The sequence below is a fragment of the Arachis duranensis genome, unplaced genomic scaffold, assembly GCF_000817695.3.
Source record: "Arachis duranensis cultivar V14167 unplaced genomic scaffold, aradu.V14167.gnm2.J7QH unplaced_Scaffold_165934, whole genome shotgun sequence".
NCBI classification, from domain to species: Eukaryota; Viridiplantae; Streptophyta; class Magnoliopsida; order Fabales; family Fabaceae; genus Arachis; species Arachis duranensis.
In genome coordinates, this window is record NW_026264258.1 from 2,103,067 (window position 1) to 2,130,995 (window position 27,929).

Genomic DNA, 27,929 nt, shown 5'->3' on the forward strand with positions numbered 1-27,929 from the left:
CCCTTAGAAGTCAGAACTCCCGTGGCGACCGAAAAGAATCGCCCCTGGGAGGAGAAGATCCGTTTAGTGAGGACATAATGAGAACAAAGTTCCAAAAAACTTCAAAAGCCCTAATATGAACCTCTATGACAGAACCACAGACCCAAAGCATCATTTAAGCAATTTCAAAAGTTAGATGTATCTAGCTTATGCTTCTGATGCAACTCATTGCAAAGCTTTCCCGACCACCCTGTCAAAAGCGGCGATGAAATGGTTTGTTAGCCTCCCTCTAAGGTCGGTTACCAGCTTTAAGGACCTCTCGAGAAAGTTCTTAATGAGGTTCTCCATCCAGAAGGATAAAGTAAAGCACGCACCAAGCCTCCTGGGAGTAAAGCAGGAGGTCGGAGAACCTTTACGGAACTATATGGAAAGGTTCAACAAAGCGTGCTTGGAGATTCAAGACCTGCCCACTGAGGCAGTCATCATGGGGCTAGTAAATGGACTTAGAGAAGGTCCCTTCTCGCAATCCATATCAAAGAGGCACCTCACCTCCTTGAGCGATGTACAAGAAAGAGCAGAAAAGTACATCAACATGGAGGAGAATGCCAGACTACGAGAGCCGAGTAGGCGACCGGGGCACCCCCACTCAGCAAAAGAAAAAGAAAGGGAGCCCAAGAAAAAAAGAGGAGGTTGGTCCCGACAGGCCGAGGAGATATCACTCCTATACTCCTCTAAAAGTTTTCATAGTAGACGTATACAGAGATATTTGTAATACTGAAAGATTGCCGCCCCTAGACCCATCAAAAACAAAAAGGGAGGAAGCCGCGGCGACTACTGTGAGTACCATAAGATGTATGGCCACTCAACAAATAATTGCTACGACCTTAAAAATGTGATAGAAAGGTTGGCCAGGGAAGGCCGACTAGATAGATATTTCATGGAAAGGTCGGACAATCATGAAAAAAAAAACGAGATGATGAGGACAGAAGAGACCCACCACCACAAACCCCCGAGAGACACATACATATGATCTCTGGAGGATTTGCGGGAGGGGGACTCACTAAGTCATCTCGCAAAAGACACCTAAAGCGAGTTTACTAGGTCAGAAGCGAATCGCCCGACCTCCCAACCATCTCTTTCACAAAAGAGGATGGGCAAGGGGTGATCCCTGGGCATGACGATCCAGTGGTGATAACCATGATCCTGGCGAATGCCCATCTCCACAGAACTTTAGTAGACCAAAAAAGTTCAGCGGACATTCTTTTCAAGCCCGCGTTCGACAAACTAGGATTGGATGAAAAAGAATTAAGGGCTTACCCTGACACCCTATATGGTTTGGGCGACACGCCAATAAAATCACTCGTATTCCTACCCCTCCATACGACCTTTGTAAGAGGGGAGAAATCCAAAACTCTGAGCATAGACTTCATAGTCATCAATGTCGGGTCAGCATATAATGCCCTGATTGGCAGAGCTACCCTGAATCGGCTCGGAGCGGTGGTATCTACCCCCCACCTTTGCATGAAATTCCCAACATATGCGGGGATAACAACGATACGTAGAAACCATAAATTGGCAAGGAAATGTTACAATGAAAGCCTCAACCTGAGGGGAAAGGGCAGGAAAGTTCACACTATAGAACTCAGCGGAGCAAGAGCTAAAAAAGAGCTGCGGCCGCAACCAGGGGGAAAAACTGAAGAGATACAGGTCGGCAAGGAGAAAGGAAAAAATACCAACATAGGAGCCAGCCTAGAGGAAAACTTAAAGCATAAGTTGACAAAGCTCTTGCGAGATAACTCTGACCTCTTCACCTGGAAGGCCTCCACATGCCAGGGATAGAGCCCGAGCTCATGTCCCACAAACTCTCAGTATACCCTGGGTCACGACCTGTCCAGCAGCGAAGGCGTAAGCTCGGTCCAGAACGAGCTCAAGCGGTGGAGGAGCAAGTACAAGCGCTCTTAGAAGCCGGCTTCACTAGAGAAGTCAAATATCCAACATGGCTAGCAAATGTGGTGCTAGTCAAAAAATAAAACGGCAAGTGGAGGATGTGTGTTGACTACACCGACCGGAATAAGGCGTGTCCTAAAGACCCATATCCACTTCCAAGCATCGACACTCTAGTAGACTCCAGCTCGGGGTATCAATACTTGTCGTTTATGGATGCCTACTCGGGATACAACCAAATCCCGATGTACAAGCCAGACCAAGAAAAGACATCATTCATCACGCCTAGAGCAAATTATTGCTACATGGTCATGCCTTTTGGATTAAAAAATGCAGGGACCACATACCAAAGGCTGATGAACAAGGTGTTCGCTCCCCACCTCGGGAACTTAATGGAAGTCTACGTAGACGACATGCTGGTGAAAACCAAAGAAGACACCGACCTCTTAACAGACATCTCGCAAGTTTTCAACACCATAAGGTCACACGGGATGAGGCTAAATCCCGCAAAATGCACATTTGTGGTGGAGGCTAAAAAATTTCTAGGGTTTATGCTAACCCAAAGAGGGATCGAAGCCAATCCCGACAAGTGCAAAGCCATCCTAGAAATGAAAAGTCCAACCTGCCTAAGAGAGGTCCAACAATTAAATGGATTACTTGCAGCCCTCTCCAGGTTCTTGGCAGATCAGCATTAAGATTCTTTCCACTGTTCTCTCTACTACGAAAAGGATGCCAGTTCGAATGGACTCCAGAATGCGCAGAAGCATTCCAAGAGTTCAAAAAGTTCTTGAGCCAACCCCTAATCCTGATCCAACCTCTAATTGGGGAAGAGCTCGTCCTATATTTGTCCGTAGCAGACAAAGTTGTAGCATCAGCCCTGATATGAGAAGACGAGGCTGGACAGCATCATGTATACTTCACCAGCAAAGTTCTACAAGGCCCTGAACTAAGGTACCACAAACTAGAGAAGTTTGCTTACTCCCTAGTAATAGCTTCACGAAGGTTACGGCCTTACTTCCAAGCTCATACAATAAACCAATCCATGAAGCAAATCCTCCAAAAGACGAATGTTGCCGGGAGAATGGTTCAGTGGGCAATAGAGCCCTCCAATTTCGACTTAAAGTACAAAACCCGGATGGCAATTAAAGCCCAATGCCTCACCGACTTCATAGTAGAATATGCAGGAGATCAAGAGGAAAAGCCAACTACATGGGAACTATACGTAGATGGATCCTCAAACAAGACAGGAAGCGGCGCAGGCATAATATTGGCCAATGAAAGGGGAACACAAATAGAGGTTTCCCTCAAATTTGAATTCCCAGCCTCCAATAATCAAGCAGAATACGAAGCCCTGATCACGGGGTTGAAGTTGGCGGAAGAAGTCGGTGCGACAAAAGTGATGATATTTAGCGACTCTCAAGTAGTAACCTCCCAAATAAATAGAGAGTATCAAGCCAAAGACCCAAATATGAGGAGATACTTGGACAAAACCTTGGAGCACCTCGGGTGTTTTGCAGAAACCGAGGTCAGGCATATAACTCGAGATTTCAACAACAGAGCAGACGCCCTCTCCAAGTTAGCAAGTACCAAACCAGGAGGGAACAATAGAAGCTTGATCCAGGAAACTTTACAAGAACCTTCTGTAGTTAAAACAGAGGTCAAACAAGATGTCCTTGAAGTCACCGGGTTGAACCTCAGCTGAATGAACCCCCTAGTTGAATACTTAAAATTCGACATCCTCCCTAAAGAGAAAAAAGAGGCCAAGAAAATCTGGAGGGAAGCACAATACTACACTCTGGTAAAAAATATCCTCTATAAAAGAGGAATATTAACACCATTGCTGAAGTGCGTTCCGACCTCGAGGACCACTGAAGTGCTAGAGGAGGTTCATAATGGGATTTGCGAAAACCATCTCGGAGCCAGGTCGCTAGCCAGAAAGGTAATCCGAGCTGGGTTCTTCTGGCCGACCTTGCAAAAGGATGCCACAGAATTTGTGAAGAAGTGGCAGCCATGCCAAATGCACGCAAATTTCCATGTGGCTCCCCCCGAGGAGCTCATCAGTATAACTTCTCCATGGCCTTTCGCAAAATGGGGGATGGACCTATTCGGGCCTTTTCCCCAAGTCCCAGGACAAGTAAAATACTTAATACTGGGAATAGACTACTTCACAAAGTGGATAGAAGCAGAACTCTTAGCCACCATCACCGCACAAAAAAGTCGGAAGGTCCTCTACAAAAATATTATCACAAGGTATGGAATACCTTGTTCCATCACCATGGATAATGGTACACAGTTCACCGACTCAACCTTCAGAAGCTTGGTAGCCAGTATGAAGATAAAACACCAGTTCACCTCAGGGGAATATCCACAAGCAAACGGACAAGTCGATGCGGCCAACAAAGTTATACTAGCAGGATTGAAGAAAAGGTTGCAAGAGGCAAAGGGAGATTGGGCTAAAGAGCTTCCCCAAGTATTATGGGCTTATCGGACGACGCCCCAATCGGCCACTAGAAAAACACCCTTCCGACTTGCCTATGGCGTGGAAGCCATGATACCAGTAGAAATCGACGAGCAAAGCCCAAGGGTGATCTTCCATGATGAGGTCGGGAACGTACAGGGCACAAAGAGGAACTTGAACTACTCCCTGAAATTCGAGAACAAGCCCAAATAAGAGAAGCATCATTAAAGCAAAGGATGACCACCAGATACAACAAAAAAGTCATTCGAAGGAGCTTTGCCCCAGATGACTTGATCTTAATCAGAAACGACATTGGAGTCAATAAATCTGGAAAGGGAAAGCTCGCTGCTAATTGGAAGGGACCATACAAGATTAGTAAGGTCTTAGGAAAAGGTTATTACAAAGTGACCGACTTAAACGGCACCGAGCTACATAGGTTGTGGCATGCTTGTAATATGAAAAGGTACTACAGTTAAAAGCGAACTCTACCCCCTGATGTACTCTTTTCCCAACTTTATGGTTTTTTTCCAAAAGAAAAGGGTTTTTTTCTGAAGGGGGGTTTTTAACGAGGCATCACAGTAGAGACTAAAGGGTCATAGATAGTCAAAAACCCTTAGTAGCGGTAAAGTACCTTCGCAAATAAATAAATATCTTTTACAATATCTCTTATAAATTCCTTCTCACTTTCTTTCTTTCTACGAAACGCGCCGACTTAAGCTCGAAAAAGCATGAAAATCCCATGAACCGACCTAGATGGTCGTCAGGATAAAACGACGACGTACAAGTTGGTGTAAAGAGGTTATAAAAGTCGATCGTGATAAACTCAAAAATTATCTGACTAACAAGTCGGAAAAAATCGAAAAACAAAGAAATGCATCGCAAAAATAACCTAAGTTATAGGAACTCAATAAATAAAAAAATTGAGTATAAGGAATACCAAAAAGAGATCAGAAAACCTATGGAAAGCACTAAGACTGTCCCAAGCCTTCAAGAAAAATTTGAGAGTAACTTAGAAGAAGGGACAGCCAGCCAAGAAAAAGGTTTTTCAAAACAAGGATCAAAAAGGTTTTTCGAAACCTAAACAGAAAGGCATGCGCACAACCAACAAAGATAACCTAAACCTTGTCCAAAAAGGGTATTTTTAAATATTTTGTTTACGGCCATAAAAGGCCAAAGAAATGTCAGCAGAATAAAAATAAATAGTTTTAAAAAGGGGGGACCCACAGACCGGGCCCCCATATAGCCACAAATAATTTTTCTTTTCAATTAGGAAGGACGTCACCACCAGAGTCAGGAAGAATAGTCGGAGCACCACCAGAGTCAGGAAGAATAGTCAGAGCACCACCAGAGTCAGGGAGAGTAGTCAGAGCGCTATCGGGGCCAGGAAAAGAAATGTCCATAGGAGATGGAGTGGAAGTTCCAGGAGCCTTCGAAGAACTTGGGGCATCTTTTGGTTGGGGAGGGGACTCCATTATCCTCTGCCCCCGAGTCTTTAGATCAGACTCGATGACATATCGGGGAGAGGGAGGAGAAACGATAGCCCCGTCGACCACAATTTTATCCGGATCCAAAGGAGAGAGATCCAAGTCGGGAGCAAGAACCCCGACCTATTCTTTAAAGATCCCCCATGCTTCTTCAACCCCGTCAGCAATGGAGTCCTCCAACTCTGTATAGGCCTCCCGAGCTCTCAGGAAACCCTTTTTCACCTCCACAAGATCCTCGAACAGGCTCGAATAACTCTCCTGCGCCTTCTCCCTCAGGCCCTCCGCCATGGAACACTGGGCCTGCAACTTCCTCTCCCTCTCCTGAAGGCCATTCCTCTACTCCTTCAATTTGGTGACCTCCTCCCTCAGCACCTTCTCCTGCCCTTGATATAAGAGAAGCCTCCCCTCCAACTCCTCAACCCTCGAGGATGAACCCAAAGAGTTAAGAGGAGTCTTCTCAAAAATATCAAGGAACTTTGTGCACACCCCTGCCGCCCTGATACTCTCCTGAGCCAGAATAGTAAGGTGGTTTCGAACAGAAGCATCATCCATACTTATACGAGTATGAGGATAGATATGCTTCCGAACAAATTGAGGCGCATCCACCTTGGCCTCACCTTCAAAAGAAGAGCTAGACTCTAAAGTCTTGCGCCTCTTCTTTTCTGGCTCAGGGGAAGATCGGAGAGGAGGGGATGGCAGAGAAGAGGCTGAGGAAGAAATAACAATAGGACAAGTGGGGGTCCCCAAATTGTGAGAAGGAGGGGGAGAAGAAAGGAAGAGAAGGACCAGCTGCCCTGCCGCCGCCGACTCTGGCGCGGGACCTCGCTTTGGCCTCCTGAATTCTCTGGTAAGACTCCCTGAAATTCTTCTTCGCCATTTCTGTAAAAGCAATTAGGAAGCTAAAGTCACTAAAACAAGTCGGAAAAACAAGTCATGCGACCATCAAGTCAGAAAATGTGATAAACAAACAAAAAGCTACCTAGTTGAACATGGACAAAGGTCGGAGACCCCTGGATAAACTTTTTCATATCCAGCTAGGGGGCTCTCCCCCATACTTCTCGGAGAAACCCTACAATGGTCGCCTCCATCTCATCTAAATCGTCCAAACCGTATTTTTCACAAGGAGAGGCCTCTATCTAGTATAGGGGGAAATGAGGAGAAGACGTTTCATCCAGGAAAAAGGGGTAATGACCCTCTACAGCTTGAACTTTGAAAAAAAAAATTTTTGAAGTCATGAAAGGATTCATCAAAAAGGGTAAAAACTCTCCGGTCTTGTATGGCCCGGAAAGACACACACTGCTGTTTTTTATTTTGCCCACTGAAGGGCTTAGTCATATGAAAGAGATAAAAGAAAATCTTCAAAGAAGTCGGAAAGTCTAAAGTATGGCTGATAAATTGATAAATTTTCAGAACTCCAAGAATTAGGTGAAGTTGGGTAGAAGCAACACGATAGTGTCATAAAACAGCTATCTCAAAGTCTAAAAAAGGAAGAAAAACGCCTAAGCGGGTAATTATGCTCTCATACATATAGAAAAAATGAGGGGCTGCCTCAGAAGCCTTCCCAAAACAAATTTTTTTGTCACTTATAAAAATGTAATATTTGTTGATTATTTTGTCATATTTTTAAATTATTTAAAAGACTTATTTATTATTTATATTTTGAAGGTTTTTTTTATCTGTAGCATAATATTTCGAGTACCAAAGAACAATTCTCTTTGGTGCATTTTAATCTTTTTATTATAAGTATATTGATCTTATCAATAAAGATATCATTTTAAACAAGTAATTATTCATATGAAGATATTTTTTTATATAAAAATATAACTGAAAATTGTAAGATGATTCAATATGTTAACTAGATATTTTCTTTTCAGATAATACATACATGTAATGCTTAACGAAAATTACAAACTAATATACATGTTTGAATTTAATGCCTTCCCATAGAAATTTACATGATGGGAATCATACAGTTGCTGGTGCATATTGCCAGCATAATTGAGAAAAATAGTAACTTGAGATGCAAGTAATCACCATATCCGATTAGTTTTATGCTTTTGACGGAACTGCTTCTTTGTTATACACCATGGACCGGGAAAGGTACTTAACTGACATAATCCATAAACAGTTAGAAATTAGAGTTACTATTATTGAGTAATCAGGATAATAATGAAAATTAAACATGAGTACAGTAATAAAAAAAGGAAAAAGCAAAACATTATAAAAATACGATTAAGTCTTTATAAAACATTCAACATGAAATATATTGGATTGATAAACACAAAAGTTTGTCAATGTTAGTGAATAGCTCACATTGCCAATCATCTTTGCTCCAAACCATGCCGTATCCGCGCCATATGGAGGAGGTATGACTGTGATTCTGTCTGACAGGTTGGGATCAACCAAGGCATGAAGTTCTTTCTCTAATCTTTCTGAACCAGAGTGATCACAGAAGTAGAATTATTAGAACTTGTTGCTAGTATCTCATCACCATGTGTTCTCAGTAAGTTTTTAGTTCAATTTCATTTTTCAGCTCTGTTATAAGGATTTAAAAGATAGAATGCAACAATGAAAGGGATATTTACCTGCCAAACCTGGTAAACATGCACTGCCCCCACATAAGACTACGGTCTTAAACCAATTCGTGTCCGCGGTTAATTCTGCAGAATGGCAATGGTCGATGCACAGAGCGACGGCCTGGTGCAAACCCATTGCTCGTCTGTGAAACAAGTGCGAAATGTGCTTAAGCTACAATTGAGCAAAAATCTTGAAGAAATAAATAAGATAGTGACTAAGAACTCTCTAGATGTTGAATGAAATATTTGTCCATAGATAAATGTAGATGAAGATTTTCATTTGAATTTTAAACTGAATCCCATATTTGTCCAACAAAATGTCCTCATCCTTTTCAGAAAACATCATGATGAATCAATCTTTTTTGGATGGAAAGATGAAGGATCAAATTAGAAGCTTAATAAAATCCTATTCATTTTTTCGAGACTTTGAAGCAATGATTGAGTTGTCTCTATTTGCCTTCAAGGTCATCGATTCAAGTCATGGAATCAGCCACTGATACAATTATCAATTAGGCTACCTAGATTACACTCTTTGCATGCGGCCGTTCGAACTATACATTAAAGAGAGTCAGAGGGATGCTTATGGTGCTCTTTTTCTTTGTTGATATTTGTTGACATATCTACTAAAATTAAAAAATATTGGCACTAACAAATGGCTCAACTATAAGCTTAGGTAACAAAACCCAAGTTCATTCAAAGCACCAAAAAAACGAAGAAAAAATAAATTGCAATTTAAGTTTTATTTTAGATTATTGAGATGCATTTTTCCTATAATGAAACTGTTGAAACAGTATTGTAAGAAAGTACAAAAACTTACACTCCGGCAAGACGTGGCTGGAATAAGATCTCTCCGGTTTGAAAGCGCTCTTTTTTAAGTATAAACCATCCTTCTCCTGCAGCTTCAAATGATGCTTGTGTATCTTTAGATAGCTCTGCTTCATAATCAATAGCAACATAGCATAGCTTCTGTTACCATGCGACCAACAAAATATCAGACAATAACACTGAGATTATTTCAATGTAGAAGTAGTCCCTCTCACCACACTGCAGAGAAAAATCATATGAAAGGGGGAAAGAATAATGAAAGTCACAAAAGAAATCAGCAATCCTATTCCTGTTTCGTGCATTTAATTACTCATAAACAAAACTCAACTCCACCTGAATTGTTAATTTAACCTTGGTCTTATGGAATCATATATAGGAATACATTACATTGCTCTTCTAAAATTCAAGCAAAAACAAAAAAGGAATGGTATTAATAGTTTAGTACCTCTTTCAGCATTCGAACAGTGTACATTGATTCAAAACTCATGTTATTCTGTTGCATTTGTTCTCTAAGGAATCCAGTGAGCTTTAGGGCTCCCAACCCCACAACCTCCACACCCACTTTTCGCATCACTTTGCCATTTAAAACTGTAAAACAAACCATTTAGATATGCTTCGGACAAAAACTTTATACATCACGATGAAAGAGGCGATTATTAAGAATTGACTACCTCTTAAAGCCACTAAGGCAGCAGATTTCAAAGGTACTTCATGCAAGAAATTCATTGTTATGCATAAACAAGAAATTTAGAGAGAGATATGAGGAAAGAAGTTACAGAACATACTTGGAACAACAGATGTGACTTGAAAACCTATATTCACAACTATTCCAGAAGTTTGTTTGGCAGCAAACAGAGCTAGAACTGCCTACATTTGCAAAAGAGAAATATACAATTAAAAATATTAATTGTAAAATGGAACCAGATTGCAGTTCTTTTCATTTTTTTATTCTTTATTTTAGTACTATCAAAGTTACCTGATTTAGAGCACAAACAGCAGGAACATTCATGTCAAACAGGGCAGTATAGATTGCTTCCTTAAGCTGCCGCCTTGAGGCTTTGGCTGATTCAGTATCTGCAATGAGAAACATATATAACAAATATTTCACTTGGGTGATGACATATAAAAAAGTGTGTTGTATAAGCTTCTTCTTTATCTACAATATTGACCTGGATAGATCGCAACTCATAACAGCTTTTGAATATAAAAGCATCAAAAACAGTATATCATGTTTGCAGCCCATTTTTCATTTTTCTTTCACATTCCAAAACAATGGAAGAAAATCATAAAATGTAACTGACCATCATAGTGGCATATTGGTATAGAAACAACAACTGGTTGAGAACTTGGTTTCGCCTTCATCCTGCGAGAAAGCAACAAATATATTATACAGATTAGACATAAGTAGCAATAGCAGCATACTAATCATCACCGAAGCATAATAAATTACACATTTATCAGCAGTGAATTATTGCACCAAGAATGACTTGCACCTGCTATAAATAGTCCAAAAAAAGTGTCTGAGTCTGGTGTATATTGGCGTTTCCACATTACCAAATTCCTGCATATCAAATTCCCAAACATATATTAACCTTTTAAATACCATGTAAGCAGCAATGTTGAACCTTGCAATCATTTGTTTCAAACCAAGATAGCCTTACCAGAAAGGTTGCTGACCGCCATGATGGACAAGGGAGTGTGCTCCAACCATATTTGCAATAGCCAGAACCACCTGGACAAGAAGAAAAAGAACACCAACTAACTAACCACATTAAATATGACAAAAAGCAAGCAAGCAAGCATACACTCAAGCAAATTGCGAGACTCACCATCGATGATAACAGAACAAGGCAGTCTTGCACGCTGGCCATAAACTTGCTTGAATGACACAGATGGAATCTCAGCAACTGAGGTTCTGCAGTTGCAAATGCATTTGGATAATAGTTAAAAATTACAACCATAGTACACAAAAAGTAGTTACTAAACAAGTATAAAATACACCTCGAAAATGAGTTGATAAGCACATGTGCTAACACAAATATATAAACACAATTTGGCGACTATTTTTGGTATGTACGCAGTATTTTTGTAAAACTTATCATCATGTACTAAAATGAGCACTTTTACGTCACTTTAGTTTCTTTTTTCTTAAGAAAATGGCATCTCGGCCTTTTGACAAAATATACCAAATATAGAGAGATCAATGCTCCAGAAATCATATTATTGTTCAAACGAATAAAAATGCAAAAAATTCTAGAAATCGAATTTAGTATCGTACTTTCTACTTAATTATCTAAATATTCCAAAATAAATTCTATCAAATACATCAGTCTCCCACTAATATCTAGAATTCAACGCCAACATGAAGATACGATAACTCATTTCCTAACCTCTAACCAAGCATGAATCATATCACTATCGCAGAGCAAAACAGCGCATACAAAATCACCAAACAAAGATGATCAAAACGATTTGTAATCCATAGTTCCAAGATGGAAGGTGCGTTACTCACGGAAGAGGAAGAAGAGGGTAAGCAGAGGCCAGAAAAGTCTCGGAGAAAAGCACGGAATCCCATGGCTGAGGATTGTGGACCTCAAGAAAGTGGGCCCAGAGTTCGTTATCGGAGATGAGGGATCGCCACTTTCTGTTAACCACGCTGAGCTGTGCGGCCTGCTTTGGGCCCAATAACCGTACGATCTGCATCACAATCTCGCTTGGAAGTGATTCCAGTAACGAACCTGAAGAAGCAGCAGCTTCGGATGAGGGTCGGTGGTTGTTATACGACGCCGTTTCACTGCAAACGCAGAGTTTTCTGAGGAGTGTTGCCATCATGGTTTGTGTTTCAGAGTCAGAGGAGTGTGGACTTGCAACTTGCAACTTCCGAAAAATCATGAAAGCGGTTAGCTCTGAGTACTTACATTTTATTTCTTCCTCCCCTCGCTTAACACGTTGCAGAAATAAGTTATCCGTAAATAGTTAAATTAGTTTTTAAAAAATTATTCGTTTTTTAATTTGATCTTTTAAATATTTTTTTAATTAAATTTATTCTTTAGATATTTTATATTAGTCATATAAATTATTTTTGTTAATTTTTTTATGGTATCAAAATTTGTTAAGATAGTACGTTAAATGACGAATTAAATTTCAATTTGGTTCTTGAAATTTAGTCCGATACTCAGAATGACTCCTACAATTTCGTTGGCTCTAATTAGAACCCTCAAATTTGCAATTGTGGCTCCAACTTACCCTTGCGATCATCTCCGTTATCAGAATGCTGATTTGATGCAATTGCATGACACAGTGGACACTACTTAAACGACGGCACATTGGTTTTACCCAAATCTTTTGGAAACCACGTTGTTTCAGTTTTTTGTGGGTTAAAACTCTCTTTCTTTCTGCTACGACGATCATAAGTCACCAAACATCAAGAAAACCCTTACACTCGCCGTCGTTTAAGTAGTGTCCACCATACCATGCAATTGCGCTAGATCAACAGTCCGGTGACGTAGATAATCGCAGGGGCAAGGTAGAGCCGTAATTATAAATTTGGGATTTTAATTGGGGCCAACGAAATTGTGGGGATTATTTTGAGCATCAGGTTAAATTTCACGGGTCAAATTGAGATTTAACTCGTTAAATGACACTACAACACATTCCTAAAAATTTTAATTGATTATTAACATAATAAATTTATGAAATTAAATCAAACTAAAACTTAATTGAGGGGGAGAACTTAAAGTATTAAAATTTCTCGATTTGGAGTTGATTTGATTTAATTTCTTAAATTAATCATGTTAATAATCAACTAGAACTTCTACGTATGTATTGTAATATTACTTAACGTATCACATCAATAAATTTTGACACAGTTAACAATAAGAATGACAAAAGAACTAACATAATTAATTTAAAATCTTTAAATAATGAATTTAATTAAAAAGATCTTTTGAATCTCAATTTTAAAAATGAATAATTTTTCAAATAGTAATTTGACCATTTAATCAATAAAATATCATCAAATGAAGTGCAATTCCCTTCACATAAGATTAATAGTAAAAAGTTTTGGATGATTTGTGTAATAATTCTTAATTATCAATTTTACAAAAAATCAATTACATATGAAGTTTTACTTTGAAAAAAATTCTTTTTGAGTAATTATATTTGACTGAAAAATATATGAAACTAGTTTCTAATTCGAAACTAATAATTTTAAGCTAAAAACTAAAAAGTAATTTATAAACAAAAAAATAATTTTTATAGTAGATGATTATAAGCAAAAATTTAGTTTTTAAATTATAATAATTATATCAATCTGACTTTATAAGTATTAAATATCAAATAATGTAAATAATCCTTTTATACCTATTAAGTATTAAATATCAAAGAATGTGTGTGCAAGTGAATGCACATTAGTAGCATTATTTTAATCTCTTAGGTTAATAACAATGATATGATAGTTTTTAGAGATTCAACACACTCAAACCATAGAAAATGATAAAAATTATATAAACTTTGATAAAAATTGAAGTTTAACTTTTGTTGTCGATATTAATATTACTTTATTACTATTTTTGTAAAAAAGTAAAGAAGAAACAAAAAGTTTAACTATCATGTATTAGAATATATATTAAAAGTTATTACTTATTACTAATAAAAGTTTTTGAGAATTTTAATTTTAATAAATAAAAAAAATTTAATTAATAACTTCAAGTTGTGCATTAAACCAAATAAATAAATAAAATAAATAAATAAAGTAACTCTCCAATTTTTCGCAATCCTTCGTGTTCTGTTTTGAATTTGAGGTAACTATCTCTATTCTCCTTCTTTTCTTCTACTTTCTTTTTACTTCTTGTTCGCGAGCATTCTTAATTTCCCTCTGTAGTTAAAATTTCAAGATCAAGTTCTTCTCTTTGTGTCATTACCAAAAGAGAATTTCAAACTATTAACAGAAATTGTTCCTTTTTTTTTTTCTTTGTGGCCAAGTTAACTCAATCTCTTAGTTTACCCTCTTCCGTTTCCTTGACTCCAATCTATTTATGCTTTTTGGGTTCAAATAATTCACATTCTCTCTTACTCTCCATCGATCACCCCAAAAGAACCAATAAAATTCGTTTCTTTTTTGTTTTCTTAGCTAAATTCTTTCATGGAAGAAGACCAAGAGTCACACCCACAGAAGGGTCATCATCAACAAGATGACAATTACCAAAACAACCTTTTTGATGATGATCAATTCAAGCATAGCAACAAGAAGTTATGCATCAAGTTCAAGGTCACAAACACAACAGAAGAAGCCCATAACAACAAGAAGATCAGGAAGAATGAGCATGATCTTGATCATAATGTGTGCCTTTTGTGCTATAAATCATTTGGTTCATGTAAAGCTCTAGCTGGACACATGAAGGTTCATGCCTTAAGCACCAAGAAATTAGTTTGTGATGATGCTAAACAAGGAACAACAAAGGACTCAAAAAGTTCCAAACTTTCGCTTACCCTTTTGAAGGGTTGGTCTGTGACAGCCAAGAGAGGCAGAAAAGGTATATCTTCTAGTGAAAAATCAGGTTCAGTTGGTGTCAATTTGGAATATGACAATGATGAGATTGAGATGCAAGAAGCAGCCAATGAACTAATGCTCCTAGCTACTGGATTCGCGCACGAATGCGAAGATTTCTCTAAGGTTGGTGTTGATCAGGTTGAGTTATTGCCAGTTTCTGACATCAAGGAGCTGAAGATTGCAGAGAAGAAGCCATTAAGTCATGAAGAGGGGTTTGCAACCGTTTGGGGTTCTCAGGCTTCTGATGCCAGCATTGTTAGCATCAAGAAGAAGAAAGGGATAAAAAAAATGAAGTTAACTGAATTAAGAACAGCTGAGGAGGAGAAGAAGAAGAAGGATTTGGATAATGGCTCGGCGAAAAGGAAATTAAGAAAATCAAATAACAATCAGAAGATTATGAACAATGAATCTAAATCATGTTTTGTGTCTGCCACAGAGAAAGTAGCAGGATTAGTAGTGAAGGAAGAACATCAAGTCAGTGTTGTTGTTGATGAATCTCATGGAAATGGGAATGAGAATTGTCCCAAGATTTTGAGTTTTGATCTTAATGAGGTTCCAACTATGGATGAAGAAGAAGGTGTTACTTTTCAATCAGAGTTATTTATGGCATCATCATCATCATCATCCAGTTATGCTTCTTCCCAAAGTTCAGTTACTCATTGGTGAGTTTAATGTTTCAAGGTTCTGAAGATTAAAGTATTAGATTCTGATATTCCAATTGGTTTTTGTCTTAGTCTTAAGTCTTTGGACACTTGCAAGTGAAACCATTAGTCATAATAGATAAGGAACCATCATGGTTGTTTCTTTAGTTTTTTGGTAGGGTCCTAAAGGTCTTTGTCTTTATGTGTTTACTTCATTCATGTGAAGCATGATGTTTTCAGCAAGTTTATTATGAAGGAAAACAACCAAATAGGCCTAAATGCTTAAATGCAATTTGACAATACCTTTTTCATTGTTACAAATTATTAGATAATCATTTAACCATTATCACTTTCTTTGGGGATTATTTACTTGTGGCCCCCTTTTGTTTGTATTAGTGACTAATTAAACTTTTTTAACTTCATTTTAAATTCTCTAGTGCCTGAATGGCATTCTTATTTTCACATTAATATTTAAAAATAAAGACAATAAAAGGAAGAAAACAAAAAGTAGGAGGAAAAAATAAAATTACATGAAGGGTTTATCCTAGACTTGTTCTTACTTCTTACTATTTGATGATTAATATCCTCTCAAATTTTGCGGATAAAAATGTCTATAAAAAGGATGAAGACAAAAATAAACAATTCTCAACTTGAAATAATTTTTATTGTCAATTTTTGTCCATTCAAATTTATCCTAATTATTAATACCATAACTTTTGTACTTTCAAATTAGAGGGATAGGACAAAAATGTCTTATACTCTTATGGATGATATTTAAGCCTATTTTCGTAATTTCCAAGACATAAACCAAACTATAGGCAAAGAAATGGAAACCTCTTGGAAGTAACTTAATTTGTTTCCATCATCATATTTGAATGTACAAAGTTAAAAATATAAGGAAAAAAAATGAAAAACTTGTGAAAACTTATTTCATTTGAAGTAGCTCAATTTTTTTTCATGTCAATGTAGTTCTTTCACAATCCCTTTTATGTTGTTAACTGTTAAGCATTTATTCTAGCACAAATTTGAAGTTCTGAAAGGAAAAACACTTAATATTCAAAGAATAGTTTATAGCAGTAAACAAAATGAGATTAGCATACATAATGAGACTGAAATTTAAGATTCAAACATAGAATCTTCTGAGAATGCACACAGTGAAGGTAACTTCTCTGATTCATGTCGGAGCAACGACAGCAGAATCAATTGATAACCGCGAGTCGAAAAGTAAAAAAACCAAGATCAATAATATGAACTGTAATGAAAATAAAAATGTGAGCTTATACACACTTCTCTCAATCATACAAGTTTCCACAACTGCTATGATGTCACCAAAATCTTCAATTCTGTTAGGAACTTGCACTTGAATTCTAGATAGTGATCCTTGCTTCTCCAGTGTCTTGACAGAGACTGAATTCGCATCGGCGAGGTACTCATCCTTAGAATCTTCCGATTTGCTCAATGCCTTGAGTTCCAAGGAAGTTGAAGCAGATAACAGAGGTTGGTTGCAAATGTCACCAAATTTTTTCACTTCTGAGGGAGAAAAGAATGTTTCTTAAGAAGCATGCAAATCAAGATTTTTACGATGGTAATTATATAGTAGTAAGAATCAAAGAGAAGCAAACCTTGTTCAAGTGCTTCCTTTGCAATCTGAAGGCTATAAATGGACTCAGTTAAAGGATCCTTGGCCTCAAAAGATTGATGATGCTCCATTTGTTCATCCTTTAACTTCTCCATTACTGAATAGTTTCGTAACCACCAACTTAACCTTGAGACATGACTCTACTCTTCTTTTAATAACTGTCTCTAGAAACTTTGTTAATTGTTTTTAGCACAAAACATTTATCCAAAACAATCCTCTAGTCCTACACTACAATTAAGGTTCTCATTAATAGTCACATTAAAGATGCCTTGCTTAAAGTTGGAGTTCCTTGAATCACACTCAATCTAGAAATGAGAATTTTATCCTTCTCCCCTCTTCAACTAGATTTTAGTTTAGGGTTTTTATTTTTATTTTTTTCCCCTAAAGAGTAGAATTGGATAAAGAATGAAAATTTTCACTAAATTTGTAGAGAATAATATATTTTTTTACATCTTCTGTAATAAAAAAAATACAATCTTCATTTTATTTAAAGATGCAATGCATCATATCATTATTCTCCACTACAAGACAATGCTATAATAAACACCAAGTCTTAACATAATTTAATATCAACAATTTCTATTAAATGTACATTTCCCTTATTTTAGTGCATCATTCATCATGGAAACAATTAAATAAATACTTCTAGTTATATATATTACTATTGAGATTTTGTATTTTAATTATTTTACCAATTTTATTTATTATACTACTACATATCGTATAATATTTTGTATTTTCATGTGATATTTGTTTACATATCTCACATTATCTATTTGCATGATAATTAAATACATCAATAATTACTTTTTTGGGGTAATATTCTTTATCTGATCATTACTGCTGGATAACATTCTTAAATGTTGTAAAACAAAACAATGACAGTAATCGTACAATCAGTAATCAGTAATTGATTTCAATAAATGAGTTATAACTTCTAATTCAGGAAAAAAAAAATCTTGTTCCTACACGAATGAATTCCCTTAACAAATAGAGATGGTATTAGAGACCTGCAAAATATGAAATACTCTCTAATCTAAATCATGTTCTCAGAATGAGAATGAAACAAATAAAATAGCATTTAAGAATACAATAATAATAAATAGAAGAGAAAATTTGGAAGCAAAAATAGTTGAAAACTTTTGCACACTGCTAACAAATATATCATTAATTAACCACAAGAAACCCCTTTTTTTTACCAAAAATGTATAAGCCATGTGCGGATTGAAGCACCATTCACCAAACACCAATACCCAAATAAATGATCAATGGCATGCAATTTGCAAACTATATAAGCATAAATTATTTTTATGCAGCAATCACAATAAATAATCAAAGGTACAAAAGGGGTCGCTAATCAACTTTTGGGTACTGGCTTTTTTTTCCCTTTTCTTTAGTATTTTCCAAATCTTTCAACCACTTTTTTCACTTTTTGGGGGCCTTTCTTTAAGACTCGGCTCGTCATGCATGCTGATCTTTCACCAGATATGTGGTGTTGTTCAGCTTTAGTCAATCCTTGCATAATCTTTTCTTGCGCGAGATGTTGGCGGCATGCTTGAAACCGGAGGATTCATTCTTCGCCCTATAACGATTCAACTCAAGTTAGAGATTATAGATATAGTTGCATGGTAATAGTCTCTTACTATAAGAATAGCATACTATATACCCCATGTCATGTTGTTGGAGAATGAGCTATTCCTGGGAGAGCGTTGGCCTACACTACCGAAACTAGGAGGAGGAGGTGCAACCTTAAGTTGATTCCAGTCGCCGCTCTGGGGAGGTCTACCATGTGGAAACCTTTGAGTAGGTTGGTGACCGAATCGGCTTGGAGAATTTTGTAAAACATGAGGTATATAATGAAAAGGCTTTGACATATATTGAAGATCATGATGCATTGGAGAGCTACCCATCTCACCAGAAAATGCTTGACCTGATGCGGGTATTCTGAGGCATACAGATAATATAATATATTTAGATTTTAACTCGATAGCAATTGCAAGAGAAGACAATATTATATGGTTTCTCCCTAAAAGTTTACAAATAAAATTTCAAGAAATATTAATGTTCTGATAGTTTTATGACCATAAGAGTGAGTTTACCCTCTTAAAAGTAATGTTATAAGGAAATTAGATCAATAAAAAAACCTTCAACCAAATCTTTGACCATGGAACCACTCATCAGCACGTCAAACAAAATCTGTACATGGGATAATACAAAAACTGAGGAGCAAGCAATGCTAATTTGAGAAACATTCTGCAGCAGACAACTCACCTCTGTACGATCATTGGAGAGCTTGTACTGGTTCCGTGGTTCAACCTTCCCAATCCAACCCATGGTTCCGTGGAACCAAGACTCATGCTTCTAGAAAAATCATTTGTCAAGGAACTTTCATCTGCACCATCATCTTGCAGAAGTAGTTCATCACTGAAATTAAGTTAAAGTTGTTCAGTTGATGTTATAATATCTTGTGTTACTGTTAAAAAATAATAATAATAATAACACAAATTTTTATAAAAAAAATTACATTTCAATTTTAATTCTTTTAGAAAAACCAAATCAAAATATCTGTCAGGGAGCTAAAAGTATACCTATAATTAGGATCCCAATCTCCAGGATCAGGCATGCCTGAGTCTGCATTGTCATGAGCCAACTCTGTTGACTGCACTGCCAAATTCGAAGATAACCCTCCACTTCCTCGCTGCTTCCAGGTTCCAGGATTCATATTTGACTGCACGTAAGATGGGGAGCTGCCAAGGGCTTGGGATGTTCCCTCGGGAAGGCTTGAGTTGTCAGGACCTTGTCCTTGCCAATGTGAAGAAAATACTGTTTCTTGAGGTTGAGGACTTCCCGAATATCCCCAGTTTTTCCGTCGATTAAATTGGCTAACTGCAGGTGTCTTCCCCAAAGGTGATCCATGAGTGGTTCCTCTCGCTGGAGATGTAGGTCCGTAGTGTCCGGGAGAACCAACTTGACCATAGGAACTAGGTGGAGTGAACTGAGAGGGGCTGGGGTTATGCATGTTCATACCAGATGGACCAACCGGTGAATAGTAAGGAAACATGTTACTATTGTCTCCATAACTTCCATAGCTGCTACCAAGCCCAATGCTCTCATTATAGCTCCCATGGCTTCCTACGCTACCATAACTATTAGAAGGAGGATACTGCATCATCTGAAAATGTGCGTTGCTATAGATCGAAGCTCTATTTTTTCCTGGAACCTGGATCGATTACATATAACAAAATAAAAGTAAAAAATGAAAAATAATTATTTCTGAACTGAAAATGATGTACATGTACTCCGAATTCTGTAGTAGCCGAATTGAAGAGAGTAAATAGGAGTTTCCATTAGAGGCTGCATGACCACTTTAGAGAAGTATGTCTCGGGGAGGAGAGAGATGGAAGCTTTGCTATATTGGTTTTTTTTTCCTTTCATCTGCCTAATCTTTTGTTTAAGTTGGTGACGATAATTGTGTTTCACCCTATTAATGTATTCTTCAATGAAATGCACTCAACTTCTCTACAGATATCAAGGCAGTAATATTTACAAAAGTAGCAGGCTCACATTAGGTGACAGGCCAGCAGCAAACCAGTGCCCTCCACCTGGATGATTATCCACCTTGACAGTTTGAACAACCGGCTAAACAGAAAAATAAGATGTATATTACATGAGGTAGATATTAGAATGAAAATATAGTAACAACCAGACAAATTAAATGGCAGAGTTAATTTAAGTCAAATATTAAAAGTATAACCTACTACCTTATGAGAAAAAACAGACACTTTAGAATTGGAAGTTACTTACCACACGAGGAGTCTCTGGGGGAGGCTGATAAGGTTGTGTAAAAGGCTCTCCAGTTACAAAAGGGTGTTTTGAGGCCTAAAGGAACATAAATTAACAATCTAAGGACTTACAGATTAAACTTCACATCAATACAAGCCAAACTTTAGTTTGAAAATGAGTCAAGCAGGGGTAATGGGACAAAGGGAATTTACCTGGAAAGGTGACCATCGTTTCGCAGGATCGAACTCAACAAGTCCTCTCAAAAAATCAATAAGAGCCAATCTTATTTGACTTTCTGAAACAAGTTTGCACAACATCCCTTAGTACTGTCAATTTTGATGCAAGAAATAAAATATAAAATATGATCATATATGGTTGAATAAACCAAAACAGCAAAATCATGCTGTGCATGCATTTCCAGCCTCTATGGCTTTTACCAAATTATGGAAAAGCTAACCTTTGACAATATCTTCCTTGGGCAGGTTTTTCCTATAGGGATAGTTTGTAACAATTGCTTCAAGGTTCATATGATTAAAATACTCCTTTCCAACGGTTGGCTTCTTCAATTCTCTCTGAACAAAATCAGAAATGTAATGATAAACATCTAACCTTAAGAAAAAGCGAGGGAGCGGGCGCAGGCAAGTGAAAACAATTAGAATGATATACTACGAGAGATGCGACAATGTTAGTTTTGGAGAAAACATCCTAAAATAGATAAAAAGAAGCATGTAAAACTTACAACTTCATACTCTTCCTCTGTCAATGCTTGATAAACACTTCTTCCATTTTTGGAACCCTCACTAATCTCTATGCTCTGGAGACTTCCAATACACTTGAAGAATTTACTTGTGTTTTTTGCCTCCCTCAATACATAATCAGGTGGCTGTCCTCTGCAATATATTCACAAAATCTAAAATCTTATTCAAAGCAGGGAAACAAAGGAAGCTAACTGATTTGCATACTAGAACAAAATAAAATTGTTTAGGCTTTATTCTGGCTTGTTCTTTATTTAAAGAAATTGGCATACGCTGTTATATAGCTGAGAGACAGTAACTATGTAAGATGTTACTAGCATCCCATTTGCTTTTGGCATAGAAAAATTGAATATAGTAGGATAAGTAAGGAGAACCAAAGAGAGAAAATATCTATAAAAAAAAAGATCAAATAAGAAGAAAGAGGTATAAAGTGGTTAGAGAGGAAGATACGCGTTATATATAACCCCTGTTGGTTGTTTTTGCTCTTGTATAGAGTAATTCTTATCCTCTATCTTTTATTATTCTTCTCTTAGTCTCAATGAAATTCTTCTTTTATAAAAATAAAATAAATGAATAAATAAAAAGAGTGATATTTTCTGAAATCGGAATCTCAAATGGGGTAATTCCTTTATAATTTGAGTTCCTAATCAATCCTTTCAGTCCTACACACTATCTTGAAGACCTAATTATATTTCAGAGTAACCTTATTGCTACCGTGTGCTGTCAATTTGGTGTTCAAATGTAGGACCATTCTGTTTCCATATGATTGCTGAAAAGACACTGTTAAATGAATACAAATACTTGAATTTTATTTTTGACCATTTATCTTTTGGCTATCATCCGCCTCAAAAGATCAAATTCTGAAGCCCCGGGAAATAATGGTAATCCAAGAAACAATTCAGCCACTATGCACCCAAAGGACCACATATCAATAGCTGTTGTGTACCTTTTAAGCGTTAAGGACAAATATGAAGCAAAGAAGAGTATCTCAAAATAATCTGACAAGGTAATCATTAAAAAACAACCTTCTTCCAAACAGTATGCAATAAGGGTTTCAGGCATGCAATCAATTTAAACAAAAGCATGCCTCTCATCATGTACAAAGGACTGCATGTTCTAATTACCATTACGAATTACAACACTTGCGGATATCAACAAATTAGCCAAATTCTTTAACACACACCCTGCTCCAACAAAGGCCCAACTATGGCTACCCCATCCGTAAAAAAGGAAGGAAAACATGTAACTTGTAACTCTAAAATGTTCAATTGCTTCCCAATCTGATCCCACAGTATGCACGAGTTTGACATCGTCGACACAGACCAAACTATAGCTCCAAATGCTAAAGAACAACCTCGACTTTAGTTAAAAACGTTCAATGGAAATACTTAGCCAATCAAACACAGGTATCACACTGCAGCAAAAGAAAAAAGATAGAGCAGTGAAAAGAAACATCAAAAATTGAAAAACCATGAGGAAAAAAGTTTCAACAACAAATTTCATTGAGTAGGATACTGATATCCAAGAAGAACCTCAGGGGATCTGTAATATCGACTCTGCATAAAAAGGGAAAGATTGTAAGTACCAGACAACTATAATTACAACAGGAAGGATCAAAAAGGCTATGTTCAACAGTATGTAAACCTGAATATAGGAGTAAACAGTGCGGTTTTCCATGCATGCTGATCCAAAGTCAATAATTTTGATTTCTGCTGGCTTCACAGTGCTACACATGAGACACAATTTCATTAAACCACAAGATGAAATAGCTACAACACTCATTTCATTATGTACACCACGTAAAAAACCAACCTTGTACATAAAAGAATGTTTTCTGGCTTCAGATCACAATGAATAATGCCAGCATCCTTTAATAGAGCCAGTCCACATAAAATCTTAAAAATATAAATTAAAAAAAAAGATTATGGTAAGATATCAAAGCCAGCGAAAGATAAAGCATAAAGGTCATTCAGAGATTTGACATACCTGCTTAGAGAATAGCTGAACAATGCTAAGTGATAATCCTCTAAAATGATTCATCTTGATAAGCTCATACCTATATGGCTACAATGTCAATACCAAAATATGCAACGAGATAACAAATCCAGAATTGTAATATTGCAAAATCCATCAAATATTTTAGTCCAAAATTTCAAATAGAACTTGAACACCAATCATGCTTTACATGCATTTTCAATGATCATAGCAGGACAGATACTAATGGGAATAGAAGTCCAAAAGGACCAAAACTTACAAGTTTGTGTCCAGTAGTTCAAAGCATATGCACAAATGCCGTTGATACACAAAATAATCATATATACGAACAATATGATGCTTATCCTCAGGATCATACTTCTTATTTAACTGCAAGAATGAAATGATATATCAAATTAACTTCTCTTGGTTGCATTTAAAGAAAATAATTATAATTAAAAAAAGAAAATCATAATATGATACGTTACCGTCGTTAATATAGTTACTTCAACCAGTGCCTGTTGATAGTATGCAGGTTGATTTTTAATGATCTTCACAGCAACAAAACTGTTGGTATCTGAATCCCAGCACTTCGCCACTTGACCAAATGTCCCATGGCCAAGAAGATCTTTGACAATATATCTGCAATATCAGAAAGCCAATTCATAAAAGACATGCTGATATTACTAGGTGAAGGGCAACATGACACACTTGCTATCAACTACCAATCTGTCTGTACTCTGTATTGATTTTGATATTCAAATAAACATAAAGCGTAAAGGAAAGAAATATGTATGACAAACCTTTTATTTTTCTCTACATGGACCAAGACAAAATTCACTGTCAGAATAAGATCTGAGTTTACATTATCATAGCCATCATTAAGCACTCCAATTGATGGACTGGTCAAAAATCTTTTTGGATTTAGATCTTCAGAATATTTAAACTTTGGATTGCATGTTTGATATGTTTCAACTATTTCCTTGGTCAATCTTGCCACCAACTACAAAATACAAGCAAAGCCAAAGCTCCGAACAGTCAGATATTATTGGGCACAAGATCATGTATCAATTGATGACAAAAAACACAAGTTAGTAATTTCTAATCGCCTAGCTTGACGAGTGATGACAATGAAATCACTTGCTAAATCATGCCATAAGTTATCTAGACAAATTGAAAAAGAAATATTATTAGAATAGAAGAGAATATAAAGATAAGCCATCATGGCATATATACAAAAGGTAAAGGTAAAACATAAAAAGCATGTAATAAGGTATGCTAGTCTCTTTGCATATTAGCTAAAGAAACTCCAGTGGCCATTGAACAGCCCAAGTTCTGAGCACCAAGAGGAAGTCAAAAAATATAATCGTATCCCAAATGAAATCAATATTATAAAAAATATTAAAAACCCTAGAATTTCTTTCCGATCATATGCATGAAAGCACCGCAAACACTGCGGACTACCATAGAATCTTTACTTTTTTATGCGGGCCAGAACTTCAATTAGTGAGGAGAAACTTATGCAAGTCTAAGGGCAAGCCAACAAGTCTCAAAGATACCAAAAAGCCCTGTTTTGGATGAAAGCAATTCTTTTTCTCCCATAATCTAAACATTAAACACAGAGTAAACTAAGGTTGAATTTTTTAATCACCGTCACTGAAAAGGAAACTAAAATTGAACTAGGACTGTGCAGATCCCACTACTTCTTCCATAGGCCATACCACAGCACAACCCCAAAAATTAACACAACTGCTAGCAGAGCCCACAAATTCCATATGAAAGCTCAATATTTCTGACATTGCTCATCCAAACATAGGCATGATCCCCTACAAACATTGGAGTATTCAACCTTCTACATTTTCTGCTCTCCTTGTCAGTGAGCTTAGAAAGAAATTGCACCGACACCCCATTAACCCCATCATTCCAAATCAAAGTTTTGATACCATTTATACATGGCACCAAATTGGCAAACACTGTTGCATTGACATCACACTAAAACACCTGCTGCTGTTGATATTTGACGGATACTAGACTCAATTTAGGAGGAAGGTGCGTATATACTCATAAATGAGAAAGGTGGAACCAAAAAAAGAAAGGCTAAGATGCTGCAAAACATTGCAGGTCTCCTTTCTCCCCACCTAAAGCCTCCAATTCCTCACTCAATAATTACATGGCCCCTAAAGGATCCTTCATAAACATTTCAAATTTGCTTCCCAATGTGATGCTACTTGTGAGCCAGCATCTTGCCTTGGCATGCACAAAGAGAACTAGAGTAATCAAACCATGGCACTTGATAATGAACATTGAGTACAAAGATTTGCACCCTAAATAAAAGCTATAGCTCTTAGTCTAGTAGCATTTGTGAGTTTGATTCCTATAGCATTCTACATTGGGAAGGCTTAACACGGTCAACAAGAAGTATTAAAGATTTAAAGCTACATTCAATAGTTTGATTCCTATAGCATTCTACTGTGGGAGTCGCAAGGCCTAATGGACAATAGTCCGATTGATTGGATAGTAGATTCTCAAAAACCCCTTAACTATGCAATGTAGGTGTTAGAGGATTTTCTGTTATGGACAAACATCTAAACTCACGTCCATGATATGGTCAATGTCAGATTGCATCTACTTGATAATGTTCTTAACCAAAAGTATTTACAATTTAACTAGAAGTCGCAACTTTTGACCTAGTGATATACACAGTGTAAGTTAACAGTTTACTAAGCTAATTCAAACAAAGCACATCTATGACATCTAACTATGATTATAAGGGAATAACTTTCAAACATAATCATTTAAAAAATCCAAAAAGAAACTTACAGGCTTCCTCACTGTCACTGCCACTCTCAATCTCTGTGGCCTTTGAGCTGTGGCTTCTTCACCCTGTGGTGGCCCATAAGGAGCAAACACAGCCCGGCTCGGACGCCATCCGGAAGACACCGGCAACCGCGAAGCTGAAGGCGATGATGATGATGCAGCAGTTTCATTATTCCGAGGCCTAGCCTCATCCATGACACAGCAAGAGAAAGACCACCCTCAAAGATTAAAGAACAAAAGCTCCTCCAAACTCAAAGATTCACTTCCCCCAATTCCAATTCCACTTCCACCATCATCATTGCTCTTCCTCTTCTAATATCTATTGCATCATCACCACACCAATCACAACATCACACAGACATAAAATCAAACACCTAAAGGGCAATCCCCAAAAGGGAAAGAAGAAAAGAGATTACCCCCAATCAAATAATCAAAAACACCCACCTTTTGTGCTACAATCGGTGTTTAGCGAAGAACCCACCAACGGATTTCAATCCCATCGTAAACAGAACCTTCTCGAATCATCGCCGAACGCCAAGATACCCAAGATCCATTCAAGGATTTTTCCAATTGAATCCAACACAGAAGCGAAGACAGAAACTATTTTCTCTGGGTATGAAGATAACAACAAGAGAAATCGTTGGATCGGAAGTGTTCTCGCGAAAGTGGGACACCTTTCTTGCCCCAATTTTTTGTGGTTTTTGGTGTAAGGGTGGTTTTGGTGAATGCTTGGAAAGAAGAGAGTAAATGGTATAAAAGGGTTGATGATGATGATGATGATGATGATGACGATGATGCAAATTGGATGTTTTGTTTCGTTGGTGTCTCTGTGCGGAGAGAGAGAGAACAACGCCGTCTTGCTTCGATCATATGAAATAACAAATAATTATAATTATTTCTATTTATCTTGTTAATTATTAAATAATAATTATTATATAAGTAGATTTGTTTCTTGTACGTTTGTTTGTGTGTGATTGTGAACAATAATTCTCACTTCACTTGAGTGATATGCTCGGTAACTATTTTATTTTTTTATAATAAAGTATTTTTTAATAACTAGCAATTTTATCTTAAATTAAAATTTTATAAAATTTATCTTAAAGATTTTATTTTAAATTGAATTTTAGTCGTTTTAATCTTTAATAATAATAAGAGATCTCTAACTTACATTTTTAGTGATACCAAAATTTGTTTCAAATAAATTTTAATTTCAACAAAATTTTATATCCAAAAAATTTTGAGAATGGTTATTATCAAATACGACAGATTCTTTCTAAATTCAGTATGCCGACAAAAATAATATTTTTTATATGATCGTCTCTACTTATATAATCGTTATCTACAATGCATTAAAATAATAAATTAAATTTTTTAAAAAAATCAATTTTTTGGAATAAAAAATTTTATCTTACATTACAAATTTATCTTAAATTTAAATGTTATCTTAAATTTATTTTATCTTAAATTAAAATTTGGTAGGTTAAAAATTTAATAACAAGAAAT

At 36.7% G+C, this 27,929-nt stretch overlaps 4 protein-coding genes across 4 annotated transcripts; 1 reads left to right on the forward strand and 3 right to left on the reverse strand.

Annotated features, from left to right (window-relative positions):
- The first annotated feature begins 4,198 nt into the window (after positions 1-4,198).
- Positions 4,199-4,594, forward strand: LOC107478235 (uncharacterized). The gene has a single exon (XM_016098374.1). The coding sequence runs from the start codon at positions 4,199-4,201 to the stop codon at positions 4,592-4,594; it is 396 nt and encodes a 131-aa protein (XP_015953860.1).
- Positions 4,595-7,728: 3,134 nt separating this feature from the next.
- On the reverse strand, positions 7,729-12,195 carry LOC107476649 (actin-related protein 8). Its single transcript, XM_016096503.3, has 12 exons — positions 11,779-12,195; positions 11,096-11,181; positions 10,928-10,998; positions 10,760-10,827; positions 10,568-10,629; positions 10,243-10,340; positions 10,052-10,133; positions 9,712-9,854; positions 9,259-9,407; positions 8,451-8,584; positions 8,179-8,297; positions 7,729-7,973 (listed from the first exon to the last, which is right to left on the reverse strand). Exons 1-12 carry the CDS (start codon positions 12,156-12,158, stop codon positions 7,896-7,898), a joined length of 1,470 nt encoding a protein of 489 aa, XP_015951989.1. The 5' UTR covers positions 12,159-12,195; the 3' UTR covers positions 7,729-7,895.
- A 4,345-nt stretch (positions 12,196-16,540) lies between these two features.
- LOC107478894 (uncharacterized) lies at positions 16,541-17,255 on the reverse strand. The gene is made up of 2 exons (XM_016099050.3): positions 17,081-17,255; positions 16,541-16,988 (listed from the first exon to the last, which is right to left on the reverse strand). The coding sequence occupies exons 1-2, from the start codon at positions 17,190-17,192 to the stop codon at positions 16,633-16,635; spliced, it is 468 nt and encodes a 155-aa protein (XP_015954536.1). The 5' UTR covers positions 17,193-17,255; the 3' UTR covers positions 16,541-16,632.
- A 971-nt stretch (positions 17,256-18,226) lies between these two features.
- On the reverse strand, positions 18,227-27,299 carry LOC127743894 (dual specificity protein kinase YAK1 homolog). The gene is given in 19 exon segments (XM_052256094.1): positions 18,227-18,679; positions 18,764-19,041; positions 19,369-19,521; positions 19,686-20,317; positions 20,662-20,736; positions 20,902-20,976; positions 21,093-21,175; positions 21,338-21,452; positions 21,620-21,792; positions 22,469-22,581; positions 23,151-23,191; positions 23,280-23,361; positions 23,448-23,530; positions 23,622-23,691; positions 23,890-23,999; positions 24,098-24,251; positions 24,413-24,612; positions 26,430-26,745; positions 26,871-27,299. Coding segments are annotated over 18 exon segments (2,706 nt in total). The 5' UTR covers positions 26,622-26,745; positions 26,871-27,299; the 3' UTR covers positions 18,227-18,602.
- Positions 27,300-27,929: the final 630 nt, after the last annotated feature.

Bases quoted from the DNA above. Each gene is read 5' to 3' on its own strand.
- LOC107478894 (XM_016099050.3), bottom strand. From the start codon at position 17,192: ATGGAGAAGTTAAAGGATGAACAAATGGAGCATCATCAATCTTTTGAG. The intron at 16,989-17,080 runs GTTTGCTTCTCT...TTTCTCCCTCAG, and splicing joins AAAGGAAGCACTTGAACAAG to AAGTGAAAAAATTTGGTGAC.
- LOC107476649 (XM_016096503.3), bottom strand. From the start codon at position 12,158: ATGATTTTTCGGAAGTTGCAAGTTGCAAGTCCACACTCCTCTGACTCT. The intron at 10,999-11,095 runs GTGAGTCTCGCA...CTTCTTGTCCAG, and splicing joins TTGTTCTGTTATCATCGATG to GTGGTTCTGGCTATTGCAAA. The intron at 10,134-10,242 runs GTAACTTTGATA...TTGCAAATGTAG, and splicing joins CTGTTTGTGCTCTAAATCAG to GCAGTTCTAGCTCTGTTTGC.
- LOC107478235 (XM_016098374.1), top strand. From the start codon at position 4,199: ATGGATAATGGTACACAGTTCACCGACTCAACCTTCAGAAGCTTGGTA.